General features: G+C 46.0%; 2 protein-coding genes across 2 annotated transcripts; one reads left to right on the top strand and one right to left on the bottom strand.

Moving 5' to 3' along the window:
* Window positions 1-572: 572 nt before the first annotated feature.
* Window positions 573-2,156, bottom strand: LOC123396928 (xaa-Pro dipeptidase-like). Its single transcript, XM_045091689.1, has one exon. The coding sequence runs from the start codon at window positions 2,154-2,156 to the stop codon at window positions 573-575; it is 1,584 nt and encodes a 527-aa protein (XP_044947624.1).
* A 1,196-nt stretch (window positions 2,157-3,352) lies between these two features.
* Window positions 3,353-8,542, top strand: LOC123407423. Its single transcript, XM_045100559.1, has 3 exons — window positions 3,353-5,333; window positions 5,394-6,448; window positions 8,130-8,542. The coding sequence occupies exons 1-3, from the start codon at window positions 3,470-3,472 to the stop codon at window positions 8,346-8,348; spliced, it is 3,138 nt and encodes a 1,045-aa protein (XP_044956494.1). The 5' UTR covers window positions 3,353-3,469; the 3' UTR covers window positions 8,349-8,542.
* The last annotated feature ends 5,853 nt before the right edge of the window (window positions 8,543-14,395 follow it).

Here is a 14,395-nt window from a genome sequence, read left to right as displayed (position 1 = left end):
GAAAGGGCGCGACCGTGGAGGGTCTCGGATTGCCTCCCTGCTGTCTTCCCGGCACAATGCTGCCGGAGGCGTTGCCGATGCCCGTGCATAAATATGGGGCACAAGGGACCCCAGTCTCTAGTGCACCGACAAATTGTTGCTCTTCACCCCCTTTATTTTACCATCAATGCATCGTATTTTTACGTTCTCTAATATTTTTTTTACTTCATACCTCAAAAGAGAACATAAGAAAATATTAAATTGCTATAAAAAATATTTTACGCTACATAAAGTTACGAACGTAAAAACATAGTGTAAAATATACATAAAATGCATTTTTTTTGTCTTATGACTTATATTTTTGTTTTCTTATTCTAAATTTAACATAATAAATCAATATGCATGTAACTATTTGTATATAAAATAAAATTTATTTATGAAACAATCTTAAGATTACCTCGGGTGAAGAATAACTCCCGTGTGATGAATTAATATGATGTAACTATTTGTATTTACATATAAGAATACATTATATTCTTAGAGTATAAGACAAGCCACAACAAATCTTAGCCCATCCCATATTGTCTAAACAATCACGATACTGAACGAAAGGGAATGGCAAATTGAAGTAAAAATAGTCCTACTGAACAAAGGGCATCCCATATTGTCCATCTTGTTGTCGCAGTGGAACGGGAATCACGTGAATGCCATGGCATGCCAGCCATTACCGCTTCAATTTCCCAGATCTCTCGAGGGCAGTTTGTGAGGTTCTTGCACCCTTGTGCCGTCACATACAGATTACTTTCAATGCGAACACCACCAAAGCTTTTGTACGTTTCTATCGTTTCCCAGTCGAAGAACTTTGAGCAAACTGGATCATCCCTCGCACGCATCAGCAGAGAGTCACTGAAATAACATCCTGGCTCGACCGTGATAACCATGCCTTGTTTAAGCTCTCTTGTGGTCCGCAAGGCCTCCAACCCTGGCTCCTTTGGCTTCTCTAAACCCTCAGGGTAGCCTCCGGGATCATGGGCGTCGATTCCAAGCAAGTGCCCAAGGCCACGAGGCATGAAAACGGCACCCAACCTTGCGTTCATCATGTCATCAACATCGCCATGGATGATGTTATCTTCCTTTAGAGACTCGAGTATTCTCCGCTCTGCCAGCTTGTGCATGTCGATCCATTTCACTCCAGGCCGCATACACGATATCACGTCGTTATGAGCCTTGAGGACAGCACTGTACACAATCGCCTGGTTCCTTGTGAATTTCCCATTGATAGGGTACGAGCACGTGATGTCAGAAGCATAGAAGTTGTATTCAGCTCCCATGTCCATCAGAGCCATGTCTCCGTCGACCAGCGTCGCGTCATTCGGAGCTGCCGCGTGCCCGTAATGGAGAATGGCGCTGTTCTTCCCGGTGGCACATATGCATGTGTAGGCGCAACGCCGGCAGCCTCTGTGCATGGATGCATGTCGACAAAAGATGCTTTCCAAGTCTTGTTCCACCATGCCTGGTTTGATCAGCCTCATGACCTCGACGTGTGCCGCCGAGCTGACATCGTTGGCGTGCTGAATGAGGGCGAGCTCCATGTCGGATTTTATCACGCGGCATTCGGTCAAGACGGGATGGAGCGTGCTCAAATCGGTGTCCAACTCGTCCATCCCCTGAAAACCGGCGGGCTTGGAGTAGTTCCCGCTGTCGGTGTTCTTCCCGTGCAAGAGGAAGAGGAGCGGCTCTCCATGGCCGTGCTCGCTGAACTGACGCCGGAGAACCCGCGCGAGCTCTTCGACATGGAAGACGAAGTCGACCCTGTACGTGTCCTTGAAGTAAGCCAATTCTTTCGCTGGACCCGTCCAGATAGCTTCGTTGGGTGCCACCCTTGGAGCGAAGAGGATGGATTGACCGGAAGCAACGTCGACGGCGCCGTAGAACCCGGGCTCCCGCACCCCGAAGAGATACGCGAAGTAGCCCTCCTGCCTGAAGAGCGGGACGTTGTCGGTGCAGTAATGGGTCTGCTCCTTGCCGCCCTCGAGGAGCACGATGCCGCCGCGGCGCGCGCGGCCGGCGGCGGCGAGGTGGGCGCTGAGCGCGGCGATGAGGCGGTCCCGGTTGCCGGCGTGCACCTCCCACGTGGACACCCCGGGTGGAGCAAGGGAGGAGGAGGGCTCGCTCATCTTTGCACGTACAACCAAGTGCTGCGTCGGGGATCGGGATGGTGGCTGTCGTGGTGCAGCGCCTGTGCGGTTTTCGACGGTCGGTGGTGGGTGGGTGGGTTGGGTGGACGAGGACGCCGCGCCCGGCCACAACAGGAAAAAGTCCAAAACAAATCTTGAAGTTATAGACGAAAGCTAAATTAAATTCTGAACTTTGAATCCCTGAAATCGACACACCGAACTCACTAATCCTGGTCTATTTTAAACCTTGACAGAACTTAGCCGGGATTTGCTGAATTGGGCCGGACCCATTAGCGCAGTTGCGCACGCGCGCGGCTCTGTTTTTTTTTGTTTTTTCATTTTCTTTTTGCTTTTCCACATGTGTATTTTTTTCAGTATCCAATGTATTTTTTAACACATATATGTATATTTTTTAATAAACTTTCAATATTTTTCAGCACATTATGTACATTTTAAAAGTACATCTCACAAAAAAAATACATGGTAATATTTTTCTAAATAAATATTTTATATTTTATAAATAACAATAAACATTTTATTAAAATGAAATATATATTTTAAGGTATAAATAACAATAAACGTTGAATGTTTGGCACTAGGATTATGCTCCTACAAATCTATAAAATGCATGTTGGACCAATACGAATAGAATTAAAAATACGAATAGAATTAAAAAAACCAAACATTTTTTTGAAACAAAAAAGACATAGAATTTGTGACAAAAATAGAAAATATAATTTTTTTTAACTTCTGAACAATTTTAAAAATGCGTGAACTTTTTTTAAACTTCGTAAAAAAAATTTGTTAGTGGGCCGGTCCAATTTCTGTCTATAAGAGTAGCAGCCTAGCAGGTTATTCCGTCGGGATTATGGTATTGCCAGAATTCCGGTGTGCCAAACGGGTCTAGGGTTCAAAATAGACCGGAATTACAAGTTCGGAGTGCGAATTTCAGGGATTCAAAGCTCAGGGTCCGATCTAGCTTTGATCTATAACTTCAAGGTTTGTTTTGGACTTTTTCCGCCACAATATATAGATGAGGAGGGTCAATCATGGTCGAAAGGAAAACGGACTCGGAGATCGATCGATCCGCCTGGGCCTCGTCTCCTACTCCGTCTCGGTTGCATGAAACGGGAGCTCAGCACGCGACGACACGTCCGTGCACACGCGTCGTGGTTGCCTTTCCACGCGCAGCGTCTCAGTCTCAGGCCCATCGTCACCCGCCAGCAGCCACTGTTCCCCACCTCACCGCGCGTCCAAACCCCGCCGCCTCCCGCAGCGCCGCTCCGAGTCCGGCTTCGGCCTCATCTCATCCCATGAGCATGGTTCTCGACGAGGTCGAATCCGCCGGCACCCGCACCCAGGACTGCCTCCCCCGCCCAGGCAGCCCCGGCTGGTCTGCTGCAGCTGGCGGCGGAGGCGGCGGGGCTAGCGACAGCTGGGCCCGCGAGCTGCTCCGGCGCGGATGGGGGCTGACCCGGACGGCCGCCATCGCCGGCGCCGCGGCGACGGCGGCGCCGGTCGTGGCCCCGCCGCTGATCGTGCTCTCCGCCGCCGGCGTCGCGCTGTCCGTCCCTTTCGCCGCCTACCTCGCCAGCATCGCCGCCGCTAACCACCTCACGGGCGCGCTCCTCCGTTCCTGCCAGCCGCCGCCGCCGCCGCCGTACATCCAGGAATACGACGACCTGGAGCAAGAGTTCCTCGACGCATCGGAAGAGTACGGCCAAGAGGCTCCGGCGTTCGGCCATTTGGATACCGAAATGGAGCAGGGCACCGCCGGAGAGGAAGACGGGAGCGACACTTCGCTGCCCCTGTCACGGGATCCTGAGGCGCTTGCCGACGACGAGTTAGAAGGTGAATTTTCTGCACCATCAATGCCACTGCTTCAAGAAGAGGATACTCTGGTTCAGAGAAGTGGAGAAGATGAGTTTTCTTTACTGAATTCAGGCCAACCATTGTTGCAATCAGACAATTGGAAGGGGAAAGAGGATGGCGTGTATTCTAAAAACAATGAAGAGGATGACAGAACCATGGAGGAAAACAGGCCTGCAAAGGAGACGGTGTTGCAGGGCTTCTATTTTCCTGAATTGGGCGTGCCAGCGTCTGGTGGTGACCACGACAATGTGGTCCAGGAGAAGGGAGAAGATGAGTTTTCTGTACAGAATTCAGGCCAGCAATCATTTCAATTTCAGTCAAAGAATTTTGATGAAAATGAAGAAGATGATGGAAGAACTATGGAGGGAAATAAGTTCACCAAGGAGACGGTGTCACAAGAGGCTAAGGCATTCGGCTATTTGGATACTGAAATAGAGCAGGCTATCATCAAAGAAGAAAAGGAGAGCGACACTTCGCCGCTGCTCCCACGGGATCCTGGTGTTTCCGAATCATCGGCGCCTGCGTTTGCCGACGTCGAGGTGGAGGAGGTACAAGGTGAATTTTCTGCCCAAGAATCTGGCCATGATTCATACATGTCATACCGTGGCAACGATACGGAGGGGCACACACCATTGGAAGGAAGTGGGTCTACTCAAAAGGAGACACTACCAAGGGGCTCTGGTGTTTCTGCATCAGCAAAGCCACTGTTTCCTGAGAAGGATAATGTGATTCAGGAAGAGGGAAACGACGAAGAAGCTGTACAAGTATCAGGCGAGCAATCATTTCGATCAAAGAATTGGAATGAAAAAAAGGAGGATGTGTGTTCTAAAAAAGAAGAAGGCGATGGTAAAACTATGCAGGAAAACAAGTCTATGGAGGAGACAGTGTCGCGAGGCCTCTGTTTTCCAGAATCATGTGTGCCAGCATCAGGCGAAGAAGATGACAATGTGGTCCAGGAAAAGGGAGAAGGTAAATTTGCTGCACAGCATTCAGGCCAACGATCATTTCTGTCAAAGAATTTGAATGAAGAAGTAGAAGAGGAAGGCAAAACTACAGAGGAAAACAAGACTACCAAGGAGACGGCATTCTATGAATCGTCTGTGCCGGCGTCAGGTGATGAAGACAATGTGGTTCAGGAAAAAAGAGAAGGTGAAATTTCTGTACAGAATTCAGGCCAATTACCATTTCAATCAAAGATGTGGAATGAAAAAGTAGAGGATGGCAAAACTACAGAGGAAAACAAGTCTACCGAGGCGAGGCATTCGAAAGGCTCCTATTTTCCAGAATGGAGCGTGCCCGCATCAGGTGATGAAGATAAAAAGGGAGAAGGCTCCTATTTTCCAGAATGGAGCGTGCCCGCGTCAGGTGATGAAGATAAAAAGGGAGAAGGTGAGTTTTCTGTACACAATATAGGTCAGTATTCACTTTCATCAGACATTGGAGATAAAAAAGAGCATGACATAAGAAAAGAAGCGAAAAGGTCTGCCGAGGACATGCCACCACGAGACTCTGAATCACCAACTCCAGTGTTTCATGGGGAAGATGATACGGTTCAGGACAAGGAAGGATTTGAAGTTGCAGTGCAGGGGGTGTTGGAAGAAGCTAGTAGTAATACTGATCTTGTTACCGCTGAAGTGGTTGATTCGCAAGTGGAGATTATTGGAACTGCAGCACCTGAAAGTGAGGTGCTGCCACCGAGCACGGATCTTGTCATAGCCGAAGTGGTTGATGTGGAAGTTGAGATTATTGCAACTGCAGCACCTGATAGTGAGATGGTGCCACCGAGTAACCTTCTGGTTGGTGAGTTACATCCGGATCTTGTTACAAGGGAAGTTAATGATGTGTATGTGGGAATTGTTGCTGCTGTGGAACCTGAGAGTGAGGTGCTGCATGAGAGTAACCTCGCGATTGGTGCGTCAACGGCAGATCCTGGTACTGGGGAAATTTCTGATGTGCAAGTCAATGTTGTTGCTGCTGCGAAGCCTGAAGATGAGGTGCTGCATGAGAGTGACCTTGCAGCTTATGCTTCGACGGCAGATTTTGGTACTGGGGAAATTTCTGATGTGCAAGTCAACATTGTTGCTGCTGCGAAGCCTGAAGATGAGGTGCTGCCATTGAGTAACCTCACAGAATGTGAGTCACAGGTGGTTGTGGAAACTCCCCATGTTGGTGACATCTTAGGAATTGCTGCAATAGGACACAATGTAAAGGATTCTGGTGGTGTAGACAAACAAGGCATGGAATGCTGCTTTGTCCCAGTGGCATCTATGCATGATAACGAAGGTATAATATCCAGTGGGAGCACACCGTATTTCTCCACCATGGGCGAAGAAATCATTGACCTGTCTGATCAGTCAAGTGATGTGGGTTACACAATGATGAATGAAGCATTTAGGAGCAGAGTTGTTGCTGAGAGCGAGGTGAGCCAATGACACGTTTGTGATTCTCACAGTTATAATCAGATTATCTGTAGGATTTTGCCAAGAATGGCTATAAAAGTTGTTATTATATGAAGCAACCACATAGGAAACCAGGGATATGGTAAGGGAGAATATCATACGGAAACCAACATTCGGTGAAAACCGGTGAAAACCACAAAAAAAAATATATAGTGCCAAATAGTAATGTCACTATTCAGCGATGAAATTTGTCTTTTTGTAGCTCACATCTGGTAATGTGTTTCAACTTGAAATTTTGTGTGGCAATAAAACATCATCCTCTTAACATCCCATATTTTTTCAGATTTTTTTGAAACATAAAAATATGGTTTCCATGAAGTTTTCATTGAATATTGGTTTCCGTATCTCCCATATGGAGAATATCATGCGGAAACCAACATTCGGTGGAAACCGGTGAAAACCACAAAAAAAATATTGGAAGTAACATTTATATTGAAAGCCACTGCCAGTCTGTAGGTTTTACAAATAATTGACATTGGAAACCCTACCTGATTATTTATTTCTACAAATTGATAGCTCGACATGAAATGATCATGAAATGATCGCAACATGATTTACTTGTATTCAAATATTTTTATGTCGCTTTACTAGTAAATGACAACCGAATTGTTTGCGTGAAGTGTGGCATTCCCAGTTGATAAAACCATATACCCATGATCTGGCGGTATGGGGGATACAGAAAATAAGGGCCTTATGAGTTCATACAGCATGATGGTAACATCATTTCTTAAAGAGGAAATTGCACAAATACATAATATTTGAGACTGAGGTAACAGAAAACTACAACTATGTGGGATTTTAACTGATACCCACAACTCTAGGACTAATCAGTAACAGAAAAACAGTCTTAATGAGATATATGGCGTGGGGGTCCCATGTTTAAGTGACTAGAGGACGGCTCGGCTAACTAAAAAAATTGAAAATATTCAAAATTTGGAAAAAAATCTCAATTATCAAAATGGGGTCAAATTTGGACAGTTTTTCAAAAGATGGCCAAATTTGGCTCAAATTTTTATTAATCTGGAACAATCACCAAAATTCGTTACATCTTCAATTATTAATCCAGAGCTTTCAGCCCATTTTTCCCATTCCATTTAAAGTTTAGACAAATTTTATAAGATTCGGCCTTTGCATTGCCCCTAATTACGAAATTAGTATGTTTGAGAAGAGAGGTAACACAAATACAAAATATTTGGGGCTGAGGTAACACAAAAAATATAATATTGGGGGCTGAGCTAACACGATATCACAACTCTAGGGGATTTTGACTGATGCCCACAACTGTAGGACTAATCAGTACTGTATGTTTGAGAAGGGGTAGGGATTTTACTGTAGCCTTGCCCCTTCAGTTCTAGAGTTCAAGTTGTATATGGATGGAAAACTAAAAAGACTAAAGCATTATAAGCTTGACATAATAGGAATCACATCAACCTGTGATGTCCGGAAAGGCTAGAGTGAAAAAATGCAGTTGCTCCTGGATTTTATCTGGATGCCCATAACACAGTTCACCACATTTTTCATCTTTTTGAAATGGACATCTTACCACACTGAATGCACAGTTGTAATATTTAGCATAGCAGAATTTGTATTTGTGCACTGTTTTTTCCCCATGTCTAAGCATGATCTTCCTTGTTTCGACCAGGCTCGCTACACGGAAGAACAGTTGAGGGAACAGCTCGACACGATAAGAACAATAACCGGGTACGGTGCCGTGCCTTCTTCGACACTGGAAGGCGAGATGGCAGGGCTTTACGTATTCGTGGGCGTGGAGCCCCCCGTCGGCTCAAGCGATACCTCTGACCGCCTGATGGCGCTCAGTGCAGAACTTCGGTTCTTGAAGTCAATCATCGGAGTGGACTGAATATATTAGATCTTCCAAGTGAGTTATGACTTGCTCTGTCTGTATGTGCAGCCGGTTCCTGTCCTCCTGTGGGATTTTAGATGCATTCCTGTGTGCTACCCTGATATTGCGGCATGATACCATTTGTAGCATGAAAATAAGCATCTGGTGTGTGGAGAGAAATCGATGCTGCTGCAATGTGTTCTGTGTGAGCCTGTGATTGGTTCTCTACTTGACTCGTTGTGAAGCAACTTGTCGATCACTGCTTCATCATCCCTCCGGGCAAATTTGGTGTCTCTAGTCATGGCACAGCCGGAGGCGATCTGAACAGTCTTCTCCCAGAATATGCAAGATGTCTAAACAACAGCAGATACTCAACTTTCCGCTAACAGCTTTGCGCCATCTCGCAAACAAACCAGGCAAATAGGGTGACGCTTGTGCAAGGGTCGGAGCTGGTCGGAGAACGTTCAGATAACATCAGGTTTCGAGGTCGGGGTTCCCCTCCCCTCCCGCGATCCGTTAGGGTTCTCCCTTGCAGCTGCCGGTAGAGCTCGCCCATAGCCCCGTCCCCCCCCCCCCCTCCCGCGACCCGCGCCGCCCCGCGGCGGCTAGGCCGCGCCCTCCCCTTCCCTTCCTCCTCCCGCCGTCGCCGGTGCGCCGCCCCGGCCCTTGGTCGGGTGCCCCAGTAGCGGCGGGCCTCCGGCCTTTACCCTTCTGGCTCGGGTGGCGCGGAGCAGCCCTGTGCCTGGTGGTGCATCTGGGCGGCATCGGCCCGGCGCGGCGGCGGTGCTCCCCCTGGTGCGGCGTGGATGGTCTCGGTGACGGTGGTGCTGTCGTTGGTGGCTAGGTGGCAATGGCAGCGCTTCGGCCCTGCAGGCCTAGATCTGGGCCCCTTGGGCCCGATCTGGGTCAGGTCGGGCCTGCCTCGTCGCCTCTGGTTGGTCTGCAGCGCGGCTCGCAGCGGGCATGACAGCGTTGACGCCGCACTGCTACAGCGTGACGATGGGAGCTTCACGGGTTTGTCCATGCCCGGCTGAGCTTTTGGGTTGCATGAGGGCAACGGTGGTGGCCTTCTACGTGCAGCAGCACGATAGTCGGGACTTTACGAGCCCCGGGACTTGGCCGGTGCTCGGCCGGGCCTATTTGGCCTGGCGTGTCCCAGCTGCTGTGTCCGGTCGGCACACATCGATGGCGGTGGAGGACATCCTCCAGGTGGCTGCACTGTTGTCGCCCTCCGGTTCCAATGGTTCGGCATTCTCTCGTCGTTGTGTCCGGACGGTGACCGTCTTGGATGGTGGAGGTGATCCCCTCCTGCGTGGTTGTCCTCCTGTCGGATCTTGTCTTCGGGTGGTTCGCCTCAGACTGACCGGCTATGCTACGTTGGCCATGGTGAGACGACGATGGTGATTGCAAGACCGTGGTAGCGTTTGTTGGTGGATGGCATGTTTGGTGGAGCGTCTCTGATTGTCCGGGAGATGGTGGTGGTTTGGGGGTCGGGAGAGATCCTTGTTTCTTGACACCGATATGGTGACTCTTGAGAGCGTCACCCTTCCTTCTTGAAGGGTGTCGGATGTTCCTCCTCCCCACGCCCCAGAGCGTACCGGAGGAAATTCTAGGACCTGTCCGGACAGCAGTGTCATCGTCGTCATTATCCTTTTTGAAGGTGTTGCTTGGTACGCGATGGATTAAGGTGCTCGAATCGTGGTGAGAATAAGCGGTTGCGGGTCATTATTGTTTTCGTTAAGCTGTCGGTGTTGGCACTGTTTTCTCTCTTTTTTCTTTTGGGTTTCTTTTCTTTTGGGCATGGATGTGTTGTTTGCCCCAACAGTGATTTCATGTTGTATCATGTGGTTGCTATATCTATACTACAATATAGTGTATGATTTTTGAGTAGGAATTGGCCATCAATCCTAACCATTTATATCCTAAATCCAACGGCCGAAAAAAGTGGAATTCGTGGTGAACAGTGCATGGTTGCTGCATTCACCATGTTCTAGAATGAACGCCTAATCTTTCTCAAGAGATGTGGCCCATACTCATTCTTTTTTGGCTAGACATGTTGTAACTTCAGGTTAGCCCTCAAAAATTGGTTTTAGGGGAGAAACATAAAGTAAAATTAAATTTCATTTTTCAAATTCTTTTCTTTTTAAACATTCTTTTGCGGGATTCTTTGTTAACAAATTGTGGGGACTGCATATATTAATTCCGAATTTTTTGTAATATAATTTATTTGTTCATCCAAAAATGAAGATTTTTTTTGCTTCAAATTTATTAGCAACTATTTTTTCCCTACCAAAAATGATCTCATAATGTTAAAACGTGCATTGCACGTGCATACATACTAGTGTGTGTGTGTATATATATATATATATATATATAGAAAAGGGTAGGAGCTGGTCCCGGGATTAATATCAGAACTCCCTCCTTGTCGAAATATATTGTGTATTCATCGAAAGAGTGCGTATAACTTCTTATTTTCTTATCAAACCTCGTAAACATTGGTCAAGTTTACAGAAAAAAATATCAACGTCAAGAATACCAAATGAATACCTAGGGTCCAAATAAACACCAAATAAATACAATATAAAACTACTTCATGATTGATGTGTCAAATGGCATTTGTTTTTTATTGTGTATGTAGATTTTTCTATGTAATTTGGTCAAATTTATAGTGCTTGACCTTTGGAAAACAAAATATGTGCACTATAATGCGGCAAGGAATAAGTAATAATCAACATTTGTATATATGAAATGTTACCAATAAACATTTAGAGCATATCTAAAGGCAATATTTATATCAAATAATTTATACATAATATCATAACTCTTTCGATATTCATCCAAAGTCACTAATAATGATATCCATACGAATCTCATCCAATGATTTCTTATCAACGAATAAATTTGCCAAGGAATTTAAATTCTGTCGAGACTTTTTTCCATGGAGAACTACCTTAAGACATTGTAGACTTTAAGTGGTTCTTCGACAACTTCAACTTTGAAAAGTTTCTATTGGCCGATGATATAATCATCATGCATAATAAATAATATTTTATAAGGAATAGAAATATTAGGGTAACATTTCGTTTCTTCGATAGGCTAAAAAATTCCCATAGCAGTCATTGGTCTATCTAGCAAAATCACCGCATAATAACTACTTGGAAATTAGACCATTTAACTCAATGTTATATTAGACATCGAAAAAGTAAGGTTTTACTTTTCAACTCAAAACCATACAACTTTCTAGAGGCCCCTCCGCTTGGGTCCGCGACATCATGCAAGGTAGGTACTCGAAAGATGCAAGGAACATGCTAATAATGAAATCCAATCTCAACTATATGATATGTTCTAATTCATAGAGGGTCTCTCGCATCATACCATAGACTGGAGAGTTCTTGTGAAGAATACTGACCTATAGAAGAACATGAAGACCCGTGTGAAAGACTCAAGCCCTAAGCAACCCCGCAATGACATTGATGTGTATCTAAGGTCATTAGTTGATGAACTTTTACAGTTGTAGAATGGACGAGGTGTACGTGTGTGGGATGAGAATGAACATGAGGAATTTGACCTACATGCGTTGCTGGTTGTAACCATCAACGATTGGCCTGCTCTCAGTAAACTTTCAGGACACACAAACAAGGAATACCACACATGCACACACTGTTTCGATGACACCGACATTATATATTTGGACAAATGTGGGAAGAATGTGTACCTGGGGATCGTCGATTTCTTCCGACCAACCATCAATGTCGAAAGAAAGAAAAGCATTTCAAAGGTGAGGTAGATCACCGGAAGAAGCCCGTCATCCGTACTGGTGATCACATAATTGATATGGTCAATGATTTACAAGTAACCTTTGGAAAGGGTCCTGGCGGACTATCTGTTCCGACTGACGATGCGGGACGCGCACCCATGTGGAAGAAGAAATCTATATTTTGGGACCTAACCTGTTGGAAAGACCTAGAGGTTCGCTCTGCAATCAACGTGATGCATGTGACGAAGAATCTTTGCGTGAACCTGCTAGGCTTCTTGGGAGTGTATGGGAAGACAAAAGATTCACGGGAGGCATGGGAGGAACATCAACGTGTGCATGAAAAAGACAACATGCATCCAAAGCAGTATGAAGGCCCTGCCAGCTACGCTCTTACCAAAGAAGAGAAGTAGATCTTCTTTGAACCTGCTCAGTATAAAGGTCCCGTATGGCTTCTCGTCGAATATAAAGGGAATAATAAATATGGCAGAGAAAAAGTTCCAGAACCTAGAGTCTCATGACTGCCATGTGATTATGACACAACTGCTTTCGGTTGCATTGAGGGGACTTCTACCGGAAAACGTTCGATTAGCCATTGTGAAGCTATGTGTATTCCTGAATGCAATCTCTTAGAAGGTGATAGATCCAGAAATCCTGCCAAGGTTTAGGAGTGATTTGGTGCAATGTCTTGTTAGTTTCGAGTTGGTGTTCCCACCATCCTTCTTCAATATCATGACACACGCCCTAGTTCATCTAGTCGACGAGATTGTCGTTCTGGGCCTTGTATTTCTACACAATATGTTCCCCTTTGAGAGGTTCATGGGAGTCCTAAAGAAATATGTTCGTAACCGCGCTAGGCCAGAAGAAAGCATCCCCACGGGTCATCAAACAAAGGATGTTATTGGGTTTTATGTTGACTTCATTCCTGACCTTAAGAAGATTAGTCTCCCTCAATCGCGGTATGAGGGGAGACTCACTAGAAAAGGCATGCTAGGAGCGTACTCAATAATATGTATGGACGGGCATTCTTGGTCTCAAGAAAACTACACAGTTCTAGAGAGTTCTACCTTGGTGACCCTGTATGCCGATGAACACAAGAATATTCTACGCTCCAAACACCCAGAGTAGTGTGACCAGTGGATTACATATGAACACATCAGGACTTTTGGTAGTTGGTTGCAAAAACGTCTCATGGGTGACAACACTGTTTCTAAAGAGCTGTAACCATTGGCCAAGGAACCATCTTTGACTGTATTGACTTACAAAGGGTACGAGATAAATGGGAATACATTTTACATGATCGCCCAAGATCAACAGAGCACCAACCAAAACAACGGTGTCCGCTTTGATGCAGCAACCAAGAGGGGAAAGGACACATATTATGGTTACATAGTGGATACATTGGAACTTGACTATTGTAACGACCAAGATGCGGTCCTTTCCGATCTGGGGGTCGAGGCCCCCGAATAGGAAAGAAGCGCATCTAAGCATTTCACAAGCAAGTAACATAGCACAAATAATAATAAAAGTAGACAATTCGGGATTCAACTGTCTTCTTATTGATAACTCAGAGTACAACACAGATACAAACAAGGTAGTTTTGCTACGGACTACAAAACATGGGAAAATGCTATGCTACCCTGCTGCAGGCCCACGATCACGACCACTCCTCAGTCCTCTGGATAGTTCACGTAGAGGCGGTCTGTCTCCTCGTCGTACTGCCACGCCAGCTGGGTGACGTTGGGATCATCTGTCTCTGGGGTACCTGTACCTGCTGGGAGTTTCGGAGGAATCCGTGAGCCACGGGGACTCAGCAATCTAAGACCTTGGTGCCAGAACTAGTCATGTTATTAGGTAGGGTAATGATGAAGTGTATCAGGCTGCAGCATCCTATGCTTGATTAAGTGGCTAACTTACGCAAAGTAGAAGTAAAGGTGGTCTACACTAGCGGTCGGATTTACTTGATCACTAAGTGATCTTGAACACCTACCTACGACATTCATAACCCCACCGTGTTCCCGATCGAAGAGAGATCTTCGAAGGGACAGTCACGGTTACGCACACAGTTGGCAATTTTATTAGCTTACGTTTAAGTTCTCTAATACCGGATGTTAACAAAATATTCCAAGTAGCCACATAACCGCGGGCACGGCTTTCCGTAAGATTAAACCCTGCAGGGGTGCTCCAACTAGTCCATCACAAACGAACACAGGCTGCAAAGGCATCCTCTATCACGAATCTCGTGATCTCGTCGGATTCCTTAGAGGAAAACCTCAACTCTGGGGGAAACCAAAGCTTCACTGGGATTCCT

Source organism: Hordeum vulgare, chromosome 1H (assembly GCF_904849725.1).
Source record: "Hordeum vulgare subsp. vulgare chromosome 1H, MorexV3_pseudomolecules_assembly, whole genome shotgun sequence".
NCBI lineage: Eukaryota > Viridiplantae > Streptophyta > Magnoliopsida > Poales > Poaceae > Hordeum > Hordeum vulgare.
The sequence above is the reverse complement of the archived record's forward strand: the minus strand, read 5'-3'. Positions and strand labels throughout refer to the sequence as shown.